This window comes from Periophthalmus magnuspinnatus, chromosome 24 (genome assembly GCF_009829125.3).
Source record: "Periophthalmus magnuspinnatus isolate fPerMag1 chromosome 24, fPerMag1.2.pri, whole genome shotgun sequence".
Classification (NCBI taxonomy): Eukaryota; Metazoa; Chordata; class Actinopteri; order Gobiiformes; family Gobiidae; genus Periophthalmus; species Periophthalmus magnuspinnatus.
This window is the reverse complement of record NC_047149.1, coordinates 15,904,104-15,922,899: the sequence shown is the minus strand read 5'-3', so window position 1 is coordinate 15,922,899 and position 18,796 is coordinate 15,904,104. Positions and strand designations below refer to the sequence as shown.

The 18,796-nt window shown below is 37.0% G+C and overlaps 1 protein-coding gene across 2 annotated transcripts; it reads left to right on the top strand.

Annotated features, from left to right (window-relative positions):
* The first annotated feature begins 1,996 nt into the window (after window positions 1-1,996).
* hbs1l (HBS1-like translational GTPase) lies at window positions 1,997-18,301 on the top strand. 2 transcript variants are annotated; one of them, XM_033990730.2, is made up of 18 exons: window positions 1,997-2,217; window positions 2,606-2,671; window positions 2,746-2,877; window positions 3,912-4,154; window positions 11,011-11,116; window positions 11,189-11,424; window positions 12,575-12,740; window positions 13,144-13,261; window positions 13,597-13,743; window positions 14,190-14,264; window positions 14,367-14,484; window positions 14,683-14,751; window positions 14,817-14,921; window positions 15,540-15,630; window positions 15,699-15,807; window positions 16,204-16,304; window positions 16,378-16,522; window positions 17,700-18,301. In XM_033990730.2, the coding sequence occupies exons 1-18, from the start codon at window positions 2,175-2,177 to the stop codon at window positions 17,709-17,711; spliced, it is 2,082 nt and encodes a 693-aa protein (XP_033846621.1). In that variant the 5' UTR covers window positions 1,997-2,174; the 3' UTR covers window positions 17,712-18,301. The 2 variants fall into 2 exon arrangements, with proteins under 2 accessions (XP_033846621.1, XP_033846622.1); XM_033990731.2 differs by lacking the exons at window positions 11,011-11,116; window positions 11,189-11,424; window positions 12,575-12,740; ... (9 more) ...; window positions 16,378-16,522; window positions 17,700-18,301 and adding an exon at window positions 4,602-6,569 and having other exon boundaries at window positions 2,037-2,217.
* The last annotated feature ends 495 nt before the right edge of the window (window positions 18,302-18,796 follow it).

Below are 18,796 nucleotides of genomic sequence, written 5' to 3'. Positions count from 1 at the left end.
GCGAGTTCCTCTGAAAGGCTCTCCCATGTCAAATTATGTAAAGCATTACCTCATGCTGCAGCCAAGACCAAGACTGAACTCCTCACTATCTCTGTTTTGTTCTGAACCATAATCTGCAATTGTCTTTGTCTGCTTGGAGAGTCTTGTCAACAATATCTTTTGTAATATTTTGTATTTCTTGAATGAAATATATTGTTCTACAAACACCCACCACTAATAAGCTCATCATGCTTTCAATCTGTCCACCCATCTGTTAAATCCACATAATACCACTATGTGATGTCCAAACAAATCTTTTTGTGCATCTTAATATTAATATTAGTAGGTCTTAGTAATATAATAACATATCTAGCTTGGTATCAACTTGTGAAAGTTTGTCGCAATCAGTAGGTATATGCCTACTGTTGTATTTAAAAAGAAAAAGCATACTGCATAGGTGTGAAAAGTCACACTATAAGTGTGATTTGTGTGTCACCAGACTTGCTTGATACACACATTTAGTTATGTTTCACTTGTCATTTTTGCCCATGTGATATCTATTATTCCACTCTCTCAATACAGCACACCTCATCTCTGTTCCATATCAGGTGTTGTTCACCTTTGGTTTTAAATTGTCCTAGAAACATTTCATCGTAGTAAAGAAAGAGTTCCCTGTTTCACACCTGTTGTGTGACCTTGTAAAGTTTGTCTTAAATGTACATGTGCTCTTGTTTATTTTGATATGTAGATATAAAGACAAATGCAGGAAATGGAAGGTTAGTGGGGAAACCTCCACCCACTTCAATGTATTCACACACTGCACAGAGGTAACCAAACAGTGTTTAGTACAACAAATAATAAAAACTGCTCCTATTGTCTCCACTAACCTGTCAATCAGGGTACGTATTTGTCATACTGGCCTTCAGCAACCTGAGCTATTCACACTGAAAAAGGCTTTGGAATTACCTAAGTGCATGTCTCCCTTTATTGAAGCTCTATTTTTAGCCAGGGAGACACTACAAACCTCATATTTAATTTCACTTGCAGATGCAGGTGTATGTTTCACCTACATCACTGTTGTATCAGATTTGAGCACAACCTTTTTTGTCTCTTCCATCAACAATGAGATCAGGACAGTGCTTTCAAAACCACAGGCTTACACCTGCAAACAAGATTTAAAGGGGGAAAAGTCATAATGTATTACTGCTAAACAAACAATTAAGCAACCTAACTCTCATAACAATAATAATAATACTTATTGCTGGTAGTGAATATTCATTCATTTATTTATCATTATTTATACAGGGGAACCCAATGAGACCACATGGGCTCTTTTTTTCCATGGGTGCCCTGTTTAAAATACAATACAAGCTGAAAAAAATAAACAAAACAAACAAATGTTTAAGTCCATATAAAATATTTAAAACAGGTGCAGGCGTATGTGTAAAAGTTTGTTACCAGATTATTAAATTGTCATTGTGTCACCGATGTATCCAGTTTTGCTTTTCCTTGGAGTGTATTCCATTTTTATGAAGCAAAACAGATAAAAGCCCTCTTTCCTATCTCAGTTTTGGTGCAGCTAGTTCTTAGCCATATGCAGTCATGTGTTTTGGCATCAATGATTTATATGGCTGTGATGTGTCTGTCTGTAACCACGGGACATATGCATAATAGTGGTGCAGCATAAGATTGGAAGTAGAGTGAGGCACTGTGAATTATAAAACTATTTTGACAAATATCAGAAAATCTAAGAGCTCATGCTAGGCCTTTTAGACTTATGTACAATTAACATTAATATATGCAGATAGTAGTAGTAATAGTAGTGATTTGGTGATAGAATGTAATCTGCATATTTTGTGGTAGCATCTATTTTAATACATTCCTCCATGGTCAAGCAAACAGTCAGCAGATGGCATTACATCCGGAAGTGACGACACAAAAGAAGTTTTAAAAATAGGCTATATTTTATTACTTAATTTCATGTATAAATATATGCTTTGACTGGACAATATATAAACTCCTATACAATACTTTGAAATAACCTCTTATTATTTTAGTGTAAAAGTCAAACGCTTACCTCTGCACTTTCCCATTGAGCAGTAGGAGCAATGGCAGCCGGGCATTGAGACACATGTCACCACAATCTGAGAGCCGAAAACACTGAAACCGGAGCCGGAGAAACACTTAGTAACAAAATGTCTCGTCACAGGAATGTCCGAGGTTACAACTATGATGAAGGTAAACATTTCAAATAGTTAATACGCTGTGGGAAGCTCGTAAACAGCTAAACAGTTATTAGCTTAGAAGCTAACTTGCTGTGGTCTATATTAGCAAAGGCAGCTGCTCGCTTAGCATATGTCGTGTCACTTGTTTTGATTATACATTTCCACGTCTAAATGACATATCATGCCCCGTAAAACTACGTTTAGATTTCTGATAGGGAAGTTTTGATCAGTGAATATCGTAGCTTGTCAACAAATCTGTTGATGTTTGACTAATGGTCTGCTAACCTTTTACACTGTTACAATGTATTATGTAGCCAACTTTAGATTACGTCAACATAAACCCCAATGAATGTACTTCTGTCAATGGAAATAACAACAACATTTTACTTATTTGTTGTTAGACTTCGAAGATGATGACATGTATGGACAATCTGTGGAGGATGATTACTGCATCTCTCCAGCAACAGGTTTGTGCGGATTTAAGTGTACTGATGACATGTTCATAATAACACAATAATTAAGCAGAAGTGTCTTGTTGCAGCAAATCAGTTCATTTATTCACGCCGGGAATTGCAAGCCCCAAAGGAGGAGACGCTAGAGGAGGAAGAATATGAGGATGATGATGTCCCTATGTCCCCAACTGTCAGTCATAACCTTGACCCCCTTGATCAAGGTAACTTAACACATCTTCTACTTAAAGGTGCACTTTGTAACTTTTCTTGTGAAGGGTTAGCTTCCTGTTTGTCTCCATGGAGATGTTGTTACAGCTCTGAACATTTCAAAGTATGGTATTTAACTCTATCTCCATGGAGACCGGTAGGCGACGCTACAAAGTTACGGGTCAGAGGAGACCCCACTCACAGTTTAATATATTTTAACACTATACCACCATTAATACCATACTGTGAAACATTCCAGGCAGCAATCAAATTTAACTTGTCAAATTTTAAGCATATAAGACCTCATTTAACAGTAGAGACAGCAAAGATTTATATGCACTCAATGATACTTCGTCATATTAACTACTGTCATACCACATGGTCTTAGACTACTGAGAGTGTTTTAAAGCCCCTAAAGTCTCTGTTTAAGAAAACTCTGAAAGCTTTAGATAAAAAGCCTTTAAACTATCATTATTGAAACATTTTGAGGAAGTACAATATCATAGATTTTGAAAGTTATCAGATGTTCCTGAATGCTTGTCTCATTTTTAAAGTTCTAAATGGGCTTGCTCCTCCACCTTTAAAGGATTTTATTAATAAAGAAAATAATACTGGGATAAACACCAGAGCATTAACAAGAGGAGACTGCATAGACTCATAGATGACTATCCATTTGTCTTGGGCTCTTTATACTCTAGACTGAGGCACTTCTATTGTAAATAGTGTAATATCATGTTATTGTGTTCTCATGTTGTGTGTTTATGTCTGACTGGTGTAATGTCTAAATGTCTGTGTTTTCATATTGAATGTTTCATGTTTGCACCTGCCTTAGGACAACGGATGAAATTTAGCTCCAGTGCTAACTCTGGCATATTTATGTGGAAACTTTTTTGTAGACGCATTGATAATATGGTACTGTCCTAATTCCAATTAAAAATAACCCCAAAAAACCAGACAATTCACATAGTGTACATTTACCTTTGCATTTGTAATTGGATTTACATTTTTGTAACCGCACAGTAACAGATTTTTGTGCTGCACTCTCTAGCCAAGTTGTATTCCTGCCTGGACCACATGCGGACTGTTCTGGGAGATGCATTGCCTGAATCAGTCCTGAGTGAAGCTGCTATGAAACACGGATTTGACCCGCAGAGGGCGCTGGATGCAGTTCTGTCTGGAGACTCCAAACTGGCACCAATTCCTAAAAGTACCAGTGAAGATGTGGTGAGAGTTGGTATGGACATGGCCCCTCTACCACAGAGAGTCAGGAGAGAACCTGCATCTGAAAAAGGTACACCCAAGGAGAAAACTGCCTCCTTTTTTTATAGTGCACATGTTTTGTTATTTCTGTAGTTATTCGTTTCATTATAGTACAATCAGTATAGGGATGGAAAATATTAATGTATTTAGCCGTATTCAAATTTTTTTTTCACTGATATTTGCTGATACCGATCTATATATATGTGTGTGAGGCCAAATATCTGTTAAATTATAGTTGAGTTTACAAATTAACTTTTACCCCAAAAGAAAGTAATTGCATATCATCATCACTGAATATTATATACAGAATATTGACCATCCCTATTAATCATGTGGATATAAAATATGTATCAAATCATTAACAAGGTGCCTTCTTGTTTCTTTTGTTTTTTTTGTCTGATCTGCTGTTTCACGTTCACCTGCGGGTCCTTCCCTCGATCTCTTCTTATTAACTGCAATGGGCTTTTGTTAAGGTAAGGAGCCTTTTTGTCAGCCTCTCACACTCATATGTCACCTGGTTCCAAACACACATTATTGCCTGTTGTACAACCCACAACAAGTGACATGTCTCCTAGATTAGTAGAAAAATGCCCTGAAAGTCAAAGTATTGGGATGGCTATAGGCAGTGGTCCTAGCTTGGCACAGCTGATGTCTGAACATGCAAAAACTCAAGAGTCAAGTCCAAGCGGTTCCTTTTTAAGTACATCACCATCGTTAATGTTCAATTCCAACTCTCTATCGCTAGGAACTTTAGCATCTTTAAATATGTCTTCCAGTCCAAATACTTCAATGCCTTCTATGCTGACAGTCTCACTGAACAATTTGTCACTAGCCAACCTCAAGCCCACTACAAGAAACTGTCCATTAACGCTACCTCCTGGTTTCTCTAGTCTTTCTTCTCTTTCACAAAACAGTAATCATGAAGTGAAATGCAAAGGTTTCACAGGAGATTCAAAGTCAGGTCTGTCACTGGCAGATTTAATGCAAGAGCACTCAAATCAGAGCCCCCAAAATCTGAATATTGTTTCTGCACCACATGGTAATCTGTCGTTTGGGAAGAGTTTCGTTTCTCCCACAGTCTCCCTTTCCGAGCTGGCATCACAACACCAAAACACAAACTCTACCAGGCAAAGCCCTGAACCAGCTACCTCAACATCCTCATGTGGCCTAGTCTCTCTGTCCGAGTTAGCATTTCAGCATCAAAAACAAAGCAATCCAGTATTAACTCTTGGCACAAAGTTTGCATCAAGCTTACTAAAACAGCCACCAAGTCTTTCCAAGCTGTGTGTTGTACCACATGCAGTGGCAGAACACAAAGGCAAAACCTCAGTCACCTCAAATGGGTCACAATACTCTCTCAGCTTGCTGCTTTCACCTGCAAAACCAGAGGAGGGTGGCATCTTTGCACAAAGAGGGACTGCACATAATGATGACGATGACAAACCACAAAAAGCAACTAAGGTCCATCAGCCCATAGATCTAGGGGCACTTATTTCTCAATCACATGAACTGGGGCAACGCCATTTTGAAATCAACCTCTCTTCACCCTCCTCGTGTCCTTCAGGCCTGGGACTTGATTCATCAGTTTTTGCTAAGCCTTCACTATTTGCGCAGACGCTTTCTTTCCAAGGCCACAAGAAAAAGATTTTGTCTCGTAAAATTAAACAACAATATGCAAGAACATTGAAGATGGTGTCTATTGAAGGAATTACTCCATTTCTATTTGATACACCTTCACCAGATGATATTGTTCGGTCCAATCAGAGCAAGGCTTTCACCAGGTAGGAAGGGATGGATGAGTGTATAAATATGGAAATTGTAACACACTGGGATGTAAACATTTTATTTTGTGCTCTTCTTATCAAACATAATGGAAATCCTATGGACCAAAACATCTATCTTAAACATTTTATGAGTATGTAATTCTAACATAACACAATGACACACATGCCTTACTTTTGATGTGACATCCAATTCCAAGTAAAGATTAAGGCCGTATTTAGAGAAAATAGAGAAAAGCAGTTTTAAATACTTTAATATTTTAAATCAGTTTTATAGCTTTTTATCTTTTGTAAAACTGAAGCACATGTATGGCCTCTTTTCTTGCTAGCAAAACCTTTGAACTTGACAAAAGGAGGTTGATTTTTGCAGGTGTGCTGCAGACATTGGAATATGGATCAGTTTAACCATTGTGCTGGTTTACTGCTGACAATTTGGTTTTGGGGACACCTGGAGATTTTCCCATGAGCGAAAGGAATAAACGTATGTATTTCAAACACAGACTCGAAGAGGCCTTTTTTACCAGATGTATTAGATGTAAATGAAGACTATAAATGAACATATTTTTGCTTTATAATTAGTTTTGTTTTAGCCATTTTGCCTTTTTACAGTGTTTTCCCTTTTTGAAATAAAAACGAATGCTCTTTTAGAATGAAATATTTCCATGTACAATGTTTTTGTTTGTTTTTTACCCATGATATTAACAATTGGTCTATTGACTTTTCACAGTATTACCTAAGCTTTTCTATTGAAGACTCTCCCTTGTGTAGTCATGGGCAGGTGTAGAGAGGGGACAGCAAAGTGAACAGGACCCCCAGTGTTAAAAAACATGAGGCAATCTACTGAATATAGTCAAATAGAGTTGGACTGGTTACTTAGAGTTTGTGGCTTCAGTATATTCCCATTGCCTTGTGAGGAAGGATCTACAGTAACAACCTTGACCCTGTTAGAGAATGACCAATATGGGCTTTTTCATGGCCGATGCCGATTATTTAGAATTAAGAATCCAACGCAACCGATAAGTTCTGACGATATTTTTGGGTGCCTATGTAGGGTCAATTTAGATAATTTTCCTCAAATTGTGTATTTTAAATTGACTACAAACTCACCCACAGCCCTTTTTTTACCATAAACCTTTAAGAGAGTGTTGTATCAAATTTAATGCAGCAATCTCTTTCCATTAAAGTGTTAAGATAAAGCTTTGTGAGTATGTTCTAGGCAGCAAGTCAACCAAAACAAAATATCGGCCCATTTTGGAGATTTAAGCCGATTTGCTAAATATATCGATTGGGCAATATAGCCATCTCTAGATCCTGTGTTAATAAATTACTGTGGCTTGTCCAGTTTTAGCTGAGTCCTTTACTGTCTGACACCAGTGTGTGGGTTTGTGCAGGAAGCTGCACTCTTGGAGCAAATGTCACACAACAGTCAATCGCTTAGATGGAGCACAGCCGGTCTTCAACACCTACGTAGGAAAATCTGATCACGTCTCTGTGCTTTCACAGCTCTGTCAAAGGCCCTGGCAGATCAAATCATTGTGCGACTTAAAGCAGCATGTCTGCACAGAGCACTTGTTGCACAAATGCTGTTTTTGTGATGTGGTATCACAACTGGAAAATGTCATTTTAACATTCTCTGCTGGGCAGAAGAAATTATGTTTTATCTGGCATTTCAGCAATACTTTAATGTAGTTTAAATTTTATTTAGACTTTGGTGCAAGTTTTTATGTTAAACCTTCAATTTTTAAATATTACACTATTTTTTTAAAATGTTTTTATGTTTTATTTTTTTATGTTCCTTCTTTCTATGCAATAATTCAGTAATGTCATTGAATACTGCAGAGAGAGACCATCTGATCCTACATTTTTCTGCGGATCAAAACATCTAAATTGCAATTTTGAATTACACAGATAACTCTGTATGATTGATTGCCTTTACAGTTACTAAAGATCCCTAGAGCGGCTTAAATTGATAGTTAGATAAACAGTGCAAATGAGACCATGAGTCCTTTATCCTTTATTATCTGTGTGCTCAACTTTTTAAGTTGCACAACCACTTTTTTCTAGACTGGCTGTTATCCCATCACCCACTTGTATTCCACCATCATTGTCACATCACTTACCTGCACACTTGCGTTTATAAGGGGGAGGGCCCATATTTGCATATCCTGGGCGTGCTCCGTTTATTCAGTGCTCAGTTGGACCCTGAGGCAAAGGTGTGCAAATGACTCACCGTGGCTTAGTCAATGCAAGGGTCCCTGTACCAGAGAAATCCTGGATGGAAGGACTCAACTGTTTACTCACCAGTCTAAGCCTTGTCAAGAGAAACTGCAAACAATTCAAATCATTTTTTTGTTCTCAGGAAGGCTGTGTGAACAAAGGGTGGTTAGACAACACAACTTGCCTGATTGTTTAGAAAAGTGGTTGTTTAAAAAGCATAGGGAAGAGATGGTTTGGCATTGAGGGTGTAAGAAGGAAAATTATGTTCCGGGTTTGGGGATTACTGTGATCATCATCCATGTAATTTCAAACAAATCATAATTGGATTTGCAATTTACATTTTTAAGTGAGGATATGGTTCTCAGTGCACATTTTAAACATGTTCAAATATATTATTAAGACCAATCCTTGGGTCAAAGTTTACATGACTGTAGCTTCTTCCAAGTTCTTGCAATTGATTGCAGACATCTATCATGCAGTATAATTTATTGCAGTTACACCAGGCAATTGCACATATTATTATTAGAGGTTCTTCCTCATTAACAACGTAGTAAAGATAAGAGTATAGGTTGAAGTGCTATTGGTGGTGCCACAACTGGAAAAGGACCTTTTACATTATTTGACAAGCAGAAGAAATTATGTTCTTATTAGCACCAATACTTTGATGTGGTTTAAAATGTTTAGATGTATTTGTATGTTGTAGATGGGGTTTAATTTCAAATAATTATTTATAATGTTTATGTCATCAAACTTCATTCCTGTTTTATTTTTGCATTGTGTGAAGAATTATTTCTACTTTCTATGTAATAATTGCATTAATGGCAGTGCTATTGCAAAGACCATATGTTGCAATATTGTTAAGCTCTTGCACAATCCTATGAAACCTGCATTATTCCAGGTTACTCTGTCATTTGCTAAGACTCAAGCCACAATGAGGAAAAAAAATCAATAAAACACCCAGTTAACCATTTGGGAATAGCTGAACTAGCTGCACCATCAAATGCTCTATTACTTTTGTGAGAGATGTCTAATGCCTTGGTTGGGGTCTGTATAATGTATCTGTATATGACTAAGGTACTATATAGCAGCCCAGCTGCAGGAAGAACCCTTCAGTGGTACTTGTTCCTGTGAATCCACTTTGAAGCCTCTAATATGTTTGTGATGTTTGGCTTTATAAATATGAAACTTTTCAGCCAGCAGCTCCTGCTTTCATTTGTGTCACTGTTTCAGAATGACAGGGACTTTTCTTAAGACGCAGTCATTCAGAAAGTAGGGAGGAAAAGAACATCCATTAATAGTTTGCCAGTTTTATTTGTGCGTTGTGCTGGCTGTGTGAGTTTACTGTGGCACACAAAGTAATGTATAGAGTTATGCTTTTCAAACCATTAATTATCAAATGATTGTAAAAGTTTAGACCCAGGGATGCCATTTTGGAGGTATATTCATAATGATGATTTCATTTATTCATAAGATTGCATATAAGAGTATTATTGTGACTTTGATCACATGGAAGATGTGGTGCTGCACCATAGTCTAGTTGTCTACACTGTAGCACATATAGCTGAGTCTGTGCTGGACTCAGATGTGATTAATTTGCTGAATGTCTTCCCCTCCACTCTTCACCTCCATTTCGTACTAAATATTTTTGGCCCATATGTTTTATTGTGCAGAACAGAAAAAGTATAGCACAACCAATCCACCAAACCTAAACCAAATGTATGCCTACACTGGTTTTAATCCACACCTAACCCCCAACTACCACCAGTAGACTGAGTACCACTGTTTGAGAAACACTGACTTTATATATTGATGCAAGTTGTCATAATTTCTTAGTAAGTTTTGCACAGCACAGGAGGCGACAATTGCTTTGCTAACTAGACACTGGTTGGCACATGATATTATATATATATATATATATATATATATATATATATATATATGTCTTTTTTGGCACAATCACACAATTATTGAATTTAAATTATTATTGTAAGTTTGTCACCCCTTCTTTAGTGGTGCTGACTAAAGACTCTTTACCTGAAAACATCTTGTCACTGCTTTTCTTACGTACTCCAGGCAAACCGTCACTACTGAAATTAACCCTGTGAGTGCCAGGATGTGAGTGCTGTTCAGATGCAGTAGGCTTGGCTCTGCACCTCCATCTAAATGAATCAGAAGCAGGGCTGATATGAGTGGTGTTGCTGGCCATGTGAGACAGGGATGACATGGCAGTGACCTCAAGTTGCACTACTACACGGTGAATGTCGCTTATCAGATCAAACCATTTAATCATGACCTGGGGGAAAAAAAAAAAGTACACCTAATGCCTTTATATGGGAGCTGTCATACTAATAAGTGATCTATGCTGTAAAACCCAGGAAGCCCCGAAACAAAGGACAACCCAATGTTTCCCAAAGTAGTGGAGACTGCAGAGGCCCCTCAGTCAAAAACAAGCTAAGCAATACATTGGTTTAAAATTAAGATGTGTTTTGTTTCTTGCATTATCATAAATGAATATATAGAAGTAACTTTATTCATCTTTTAATCGTCCATTTGGTATTAGGTTACATATTTTCTCAAAATGTTGTATCCAATAAAATTATTCAAATATGGATTGTCTGGATTATGGATTGTGTGGAAAACGCTGAACTACCATTCACTTTAGTATTTGTTCTCTTGCACAAATTGGTAAGACTATACAATTATTTTGAAATTTGACCTGTGAGATGTGAGTAACCAGGGCTAAAGTAATCAGATCATTCAACAGCCATTGTATTAAAATTCTCTGGCACATTTGCGAAGCGTTTTGTAACACGTGCAAGTTACTATCATTTTTTTTAAATGGAAAAACACTTGATATTTTATTTTTGACTGTACTTTTCTGTGTTCTAGCTAAAAGGGACGTTTCTCAGAACAAAATGGAGTCAGAGGTGGTTCCTAAAGTTGCCCGCATGACCGTATCTGGAAAGAAGCAGACCATGGGCTTTGATGTGCCCAGGTAACTGACACAACTGATACATTTGTTTCAACATCTTCTGGCATGTAGTAACTTTACTGTGCATTACTTTAGCACAGACGAGAATGGCATCGGCGCAGTGGGTAGAGGAGGCAGTCCCGAAAACGCTGCAGTAACATCTGCCCCGGAGCCCAAACCACCAGAGACTCCCTCCAAAGGGAACGGAGAGGAGTCCACCACAACCCCCACCCCCAGCAAATCCTCAAGCAAAAACAGACAAGCCATCAACATCAAGGCCGAGCTGGAGAAAAGACAAGGCGGCAAACCTCTACTAAACTTAGTGGTGATAGGTATGAAAAACAGGAGGACATTGAAAGTGCATTCATCTAAACATATGTCATAAATGAAATACTTATATCCTTAATATATGAGAATCAACAATGCAATACTATATGGCATTAATTACCTTAAAGTTTAGAACATATTCAAAACAATTCATATTTTGGTAGTGCTTTAGTTTAGCGAGAGCTCTTATTAATGGTTAACTAAGTAATAGACATAAGCCTACATTTTACAGAAGTAAAGCCTGCTTTGGTTCTGGAGGTAAATTTTTCATGAATTATTCCTATAGACTTTTTGAAACATTCAAATATATCCATTAGCTGTAACCAGCTATGTGGTAACTAATCTCCATAATGTTTGTTTTAAGCTCAAAATGTACATTAAAAGATGATTAGTCCTGAGCCAGCTGTCAAACTTTTAATATCAGATTTTTCCGGAAAGTCTATGGGAAAAATGAATGAGAAATTACTTCTGGAACCGAGGGGTGGGCGGTCAGTGTTGAGCACTGTAATCTAAGTGATCAGTATGCTGTTATGAATGCTTACCACTTACCTTATGATTAATGAGTAACTAAAGGGTTACTAATATTTTAATCACACAAACCCCTGCGGAAGATACAGTAGATATATTTTTAACTACTAGATAGGTTCTGTTGAAAATTAATTATCTCTGCAAAATGTTTCCACCTATTCCCATAAGCTGCTCATTTTATCAGGTCATTTTGAGCCGTAGCTGGTTTTGCTTAATCATAGTTTCTCATTGTCATTAAGCTATACCAAAAAGTGAGTCTGTAGTTTCAAAATTGACGGGGATTTTTGTTTCCCACAGACTGTGAAAGCTTTCATTCTAACACAGTTCTAACCATACTCCCAGTCAACTCTGTCCTTCTCCTCACTTCATCTTTTTATCTTTGTATTGGGTTTACAGAATATGTTGTAAAAGTATCACTATCAAATTCTTGGGTAACACAATAATCAGTATCACAACAAACTAGATATATAGCAGTAATGCCAAGGTTCTCCATCTGACTGAAATGTACTGTTTCACTATTAAATAAATGCATGTATGTTTTTGTTTTATTATAACTGAAAGTATCTTGCAGACCTGCTGTATTTAGATTTATACAAAGTAATGATTTGATCCTCTCTGTATCTCTAGGTCACGTGGATGCAGGTAAAAGCACATTGATGGGACATTTGCTCTATCTCCTGGGTAATGTGAACAAGCGCACAATGCACAAGTACGAGCAAGAGTCTAAGAAAGCGGGAAAGGCCTCATTTGCTTACGCCTGGGTTCTGGATGAAACTGGCGAGGAACGGGACAGGTACAGTCTAAGTCTAAAGCTATATGTTCACACTAGTTACATGCTACATGATTTTGCATAAAAAACTATGTAAAAGTAGTATACCCACTCCTGAAATAGTTTACTTCCCATCATAAAATATAAATCTACATCAGCAAGTTAAATTTTATTGAATTATTTGAATGTAGCATATTTGCATAGGTGTTTTTTTTATTGGCCGAATGACATTACTTTCTTAACTACTACTGCTTACAATAACAATACATAATCAAATCTCTACTTTTTCATGGTGTTCTGTTCTGGTGTTTGTGTCTAGTTCGAGTAATATATTTATTTTAAAATCTAATCAAGTTATTTCAAGATTTCACATTTTATCCATCCATATTTTATTTTCATGTGTTTATGTGATTTTGTGCTTATTCAGAGGAGTGACAATGGACGTGGGCATGACCAAGTTTGAGACAAATTCCAAGGTGGTAACGCTGATGGATGCCCCCGGACACAAGGACTTCATCCCCAATATGATCACAGGAGCTGCCCAGGTATCACGCTCACCAATAATAAGATATGCATTTATTTAATATTCTGAATACCTAATATGAAGGAGAGCTCCAATACCGTCCTTTCTACATCTTCCTGGGTCCTGCCCCACCCATTAGCGTGATTTGAAATAATGGTGGTTTTGGGTGTTGGTGTCACAAGATGTCATTGCATGCATGGGTGTGTATGTCTGCTTTTAGGGCACAAATGTAATTTCTCTTTTTACCAAATGACTGTTTAGACTCATGTGTTGACTAAATGGTTTCAATATCTGAGGGGGGTTGCATCTCCTCCACTTTTAAATAAAATTAGTAAATGTTTTGTGTTCTTTTTCTAGGCTGATGTGGCAGTGATGGTGGTGGATGCAAGCAGAGGGGAGTTTGAGGCGGGGTTTGAGGCGGGGGGACAGACCAGAGAACATGCACTGCTGGTCCGTTCACTTGGAGTCACTCAGCTAGCTGTGGCTGTTAACAAAATGGACCAGGTCAATACAAAACAGCCTTCTCATAATACAATACAATACAGTTGTTTCTTTAGGCTCATTCTTAACATGGTCAAAATGGTAAATGATTCAAATATTTTCAAGTATTTTAAATTTTAACATCAATCTACTGGCTAAACTTAGGCCACACCTAAATATAACCATTTCTGCTTACCCAAATCATAACTTGTAATTTATCTTGGCTTGGGACAAGCACAAGGAGCATTAATTTATTTTTAGTCTTTTTGAGATTTACCCATTTTATACTCTTTCATTATTTAATTTAAAACTTGAAAGCCTTCACTGTTCTGCAGGAATTACTTAATACTACTACATCTGTGATTTAAATAAAATGTAGACCAATTTTAGTTTTGCTTACTTCTGATTATTATTAGTGTGTGTGTTTAATTCCGTTAATATTGAAACCCTCTTGTGTGCACTTAAAACAGGTAAATTGGCAAGAGGAGCGCTTCCAGGACATCACATCCAAGCTGGGCCACTTTCTGAAGCAGGCAGGATTCAAGGTGCATTTGACTTTAAAATGATACTTCTGTTGAATCAAATGTGGTGACACAGTGCTAATCTGAAATGAAATAAATGTAACAATAAACATAATTTTTTTTCAGGAATCTGATGTTTTCTATATTCCGACCAGTGGCCTGTCCGGAGAGAACCTGACCACGAGGAGCACCGTGTCAGAACTCACATCCTGGTTTTCAGGGCCCAGTCTGCTGGAGCAGATTGGTAACTACTCACTTCCCTATAGATTTACTATATATTCAATGGAATAGTTGACTCGTCAAACTGTATTTTGTTGTTGCGCAATAATGTAATGACCACAAAGGCAGAAATCCATACGAAAAATGATTCATGTTAAGTGGCAAAAAGTGCACTGTCATGTTGGATTTTTTATTGTACTGTTTTGTTTTGTTTTCTTCACAGATGCCTTCAAAGCCCCTCAGAGGTCCATTGACAAGCCTTTTAGACTGTGTGTGTCTGATGTGTTCAAAGGTACATTTACATGACACGGTGGGGACATTTCTGGTGTTTCTGTTACATGAGGCATATCTTTGCAGACCAGGGCTCAGGCTTCTGTATAACTGGGAAGATAGAGGCTGGTTATGTTCAGACTGGAGACAGGATCCTGGCCATGCCCCCCAATGAAACCTGCACAGTCAAAGGTACACACAACATTCAATTTGCTCTTTAGTAAATGTAGTGTTGCTTAAAATGCTGTTGCTAGGAATGTGTAATAATACTCTCCTAACATAATTACTCTTGCAATCTTACTCATAAGATGAGATAAGCTCTAAAAAAAACTTGAGTACTCATCAGTGTGCGAGAATAACACTGTGGAGGTTCAGTTAGAGAATTCATATTTGCATAATTTAAGCACATAATTTACAGTTCTTTGTAATGAACTGTAACCTTTAAAAGCTGTCCACAAAAGTTTCCACTTTTTGCCACTATGAGCTGACTTTTTACTTCACAAAACCTTATTACATTGTGTTTACACTTTTACATACATCACAAACCTGGGACTGAACCTCAACTAGACCAGGACAGAACCAGAACAGAACCAAACAAATCTGTAAACTGGACACAATCTTGAGACTTTTAGACAGAAATAAACTGGTTCAGTGGATTCAACATATATTATGTTATAGTAGTGTTATAGTAGTACTATAGCACAATTTTTTGAAATTGCAAGCATGAAACTAATTCTAATGTAACCTAAAATCTAGTGTTGTGACTGCCCTCTTGTGGAGGCTGATATATTTGCCTCTTGGCTCCTTCAGGGATAACTCTCCACGATGAGCCTCTGGATTGGGCTGCAGCAGGAGATCATGTCAGCCTGACGCTCACAGGGATGGACATCATCAAGATCAAGTATGACACAGAATATGCATTCATTTATAAATGCCTTAATTAATGCTGTCATTTCTGTCCTGTCCCAGTGTTGGCTGTGTGTTTTGTGATCCCAAGGAGTCCATCCGAGCCTGCACCAGATTTCGAGCACGCATTCTCCTCTTCAACATAGAATTTCCCATAACTCAAGGCTTCCCGGTATGTGAGCCTTCTGCCTGCAGCTGCGGTGTCAGTGATTGAAGAAAAGCATTTAAATTTGAAATAGTTCCTAAAATGTAAACCACTATGTCCAAATTGTCGCTTTATTAGCGTCCAAAAATCTTAATAAAGAAATTAAAAATAAAAAAAAATAGCTGAAAGAAAAGATAAGCTAAAATTAAATGATTAGATTAATAGTAAATGAAGCATTTCGTAAGGGACAATCTTTACTTAACATACTATAACAAGCTCTCTATTAGTACTGTAAGTCTCTAAGGATACTGTAACTAACTATATTTTAGACATTGATTCTTAACTCTTTTCATTATGGGGTAAGTCCCAATCATATTAGGGAAAGTTATCAACTTTATTCAAAGACTTTGTTTGTTTGTTCAGGTTTTGCTGCATTATCAAACTGTCAGTGAACCAGCCACCATCAAGAAGCTGATCAGTGTTTTACATAAGAGCAGTGGTGAGGTCCTCAAAAAGAAACCAAAGTAAGAAGCTTCTGCCTGTTCTTAAATGCAATGATGAGAGTAACGATGCTTAACTGCATGTATTTGTTCAAAGATGTCTGAGCAAAGGCATGAATGCCATAGTAGAGCTGCAGACACACAGACCTGTGGCACTGGAGCTGTACAAGGATTACAAGGAGCTCGGCCGCTTCATGCTGCGCTACACCGGCTCCACCATCGCTGCTGGGGTTGTTACAGAGGTATCATGATGTTTTACCACTGTGTTTATGCAAGACATATTAGGGATGCATTTTTTGAGAAGACAATAGACAATATGCACCACAAATATGGTGTTGTGGCCAATAACTGATGTTAAGCTTTTAAAATCTATTGTGCAGACCAAATTTATGTTACGTTATTGTGAACCTAACAAATTAACTTATTGCTTTTGTGTGTTTATCTGAAATTTAAATCATATTTTCATTCATTTAGTCATTTAATCTGCTCAAAAAGAAAAATCCAATGCATTGAGGACAAACTGCGAATAAGACACAGGCACACAGAGACTGGAGTAGTATAGCATCCCTAATACATATACTATTATATAATACACCGCTTTATTAATCCAAGCACAACATATTAGTGTTATCAGGATAGTTAAGCTTCAAACCTGATTTTGATATTCAAATAAAGGCTCAATGTTGTTTTTGACATCACTACAAAATTACTCCTTCTGATACAATAAAGTGTAATTTTCTTCACAAAATAAGCACTTATGTATGTACATGTGTGTGTGTGTATGTGTATGTATATATATATATATATATATATATATATATATATATATATATATATATATATATAATTATGTGGTCTTGTACTAATTCATAAGATCAAGACCAAAATGATTCAGTTCAGTAAAGATAAAAATAAGATTTGTTTTATTTATTTATTTGATAGGGACAGCGCATATTAATGAACATCTGTAAACAGTGTAAATATGCCAAATTATAGCAAAAAATGCTAGTTTCCATCTGTTGTCCCTAGGCAGGTACACAGACAACAAATACAACATAGATATTACAAAAATACAATAAAAGCAGCTAAAAGTGCTCACAGACCTGGTTTTCCTTCAGCCACAGTTTAAGGTGCAGTTTTCAGTATCAGTATTTTTTCAAATGAGTATCTAGTTTTGATACTAGTTTGTTTGTATCGGGCTATTGATTTGTTTTCTTGTATTTACTAGAAAAATAAGCGTACGTATGCTGAAAGTGATCAACTTCATTTTGTGTCATCTTCATACATAATATAAGCATAATAACATTGTAGAGCCTCAGAGAAAGTTATACCATTATACTACTAATTCACCTGAAAAATCCTAAAGGAAGCTTGTATTTAGTGTTTGCTTAACATTAATGTTATATTTTCTTTCCACAGATCAAAGAATGAAGATTACCAGTATCAGTGCACCTTTGGACTTGCCAATGACATGCAATTAATTACAAAAATGTCTCAATGGACGGGGAGCATGACATCACATCTTTCCGCTTCACTTGACTCCTCCAGTCAACACTAACCTTAAAAGTAATATTATTTGAAAAAAAAAAAAGTCACAAAAACAACTCTGCGCTCTCTTCAACGGATTGCCGTGTGATGTATATTCTTGGCCTTTAAACACATTTAAACTCCCAGGTATCTGTGTATTGAAGTATTGAAATTGAAAAATTGGTAACAAAAAGTTTTAAGGCAATGCTCTCATCATATATCTATCAGTCAATCAACTTGTTCATGGAGGACTGCTGCATGTAAATGACATATAATTTACTTGCCTCCAGTACTGATGGTATAGGAGGAGGCACTTACAGCTATGTAAATATGTACTTTAACCAGTGGGCTAATTATGAACAAATGCTTTTTACTCCCTGAGCGATAAGTGACAGGTATCAAGACTCACTACTTGAAGCACTTGTACAAAACACTTGTACAGCACCATTTTCTTTGAAGTGCTAATTTTATAAACTAAAGACTATTTCAGAATCGGCAGACTTTCAGTTTCCATGTGGTGAATAACAAGGCTACAACATGATTATTACACCAATCATTTGTGTATCTTTTTTTTTTGGTCTATGTCAGAAAGGATGGCCATAGTTTGGGGGAATTGTCACCTGTAGCTAAATATCAAACAATATACATGTATTTTAGAAGTATTCTCAAGCTAAATGCTAGTTGGTGTGATACACTGTTGCTTTTTGGCAGGAGGAGTACACCACCTTTTTGTATCCATGAAGCATTTATTCAATTGCAGACGTTTTAGTGCTTAAAACACCTTTAAAATATTAGCTGAGAAGGCTTATCTGTACACAATTTTGACCAGTATCTTGGCCTGGTGATGACGCCTGCTTGTCTCCATGGAGATACGTTTCATCCATGCAGACAAGCAGGAGATGGATCCTCTATCAGAAAAGTTCCATATTGCGCCTTTTAAGAGAACTGCTTTGGGTACAGCCGTTTCTTTCCAAGTCGGCCCAAGTGCA

Bases quoted from the DNA above. Each gene is read 5' to 3' on its own strand.
- hbs1l (XM_033990730.2), top strand. From the start codon at position 2,175: ATGTCTCGTCACAGGAATGTCCGAGGTTACAACTATGATGAAG. The intron at 13,262-13,596 runs GTATCACGCTCA...TTCTTTTTCTAG, and splicing joins TGATCACAGGAGCTGCCCAG to GCTGATGTGGCAGTGATGGT. The intron at 16,305-16,377 runs GTAAGAAGCTTC...ATTTGTTCAAAG, and splicing joins GTCCTCAAAAAGAAACCAAA to ATGTCTGAGCAAAGGCATGA.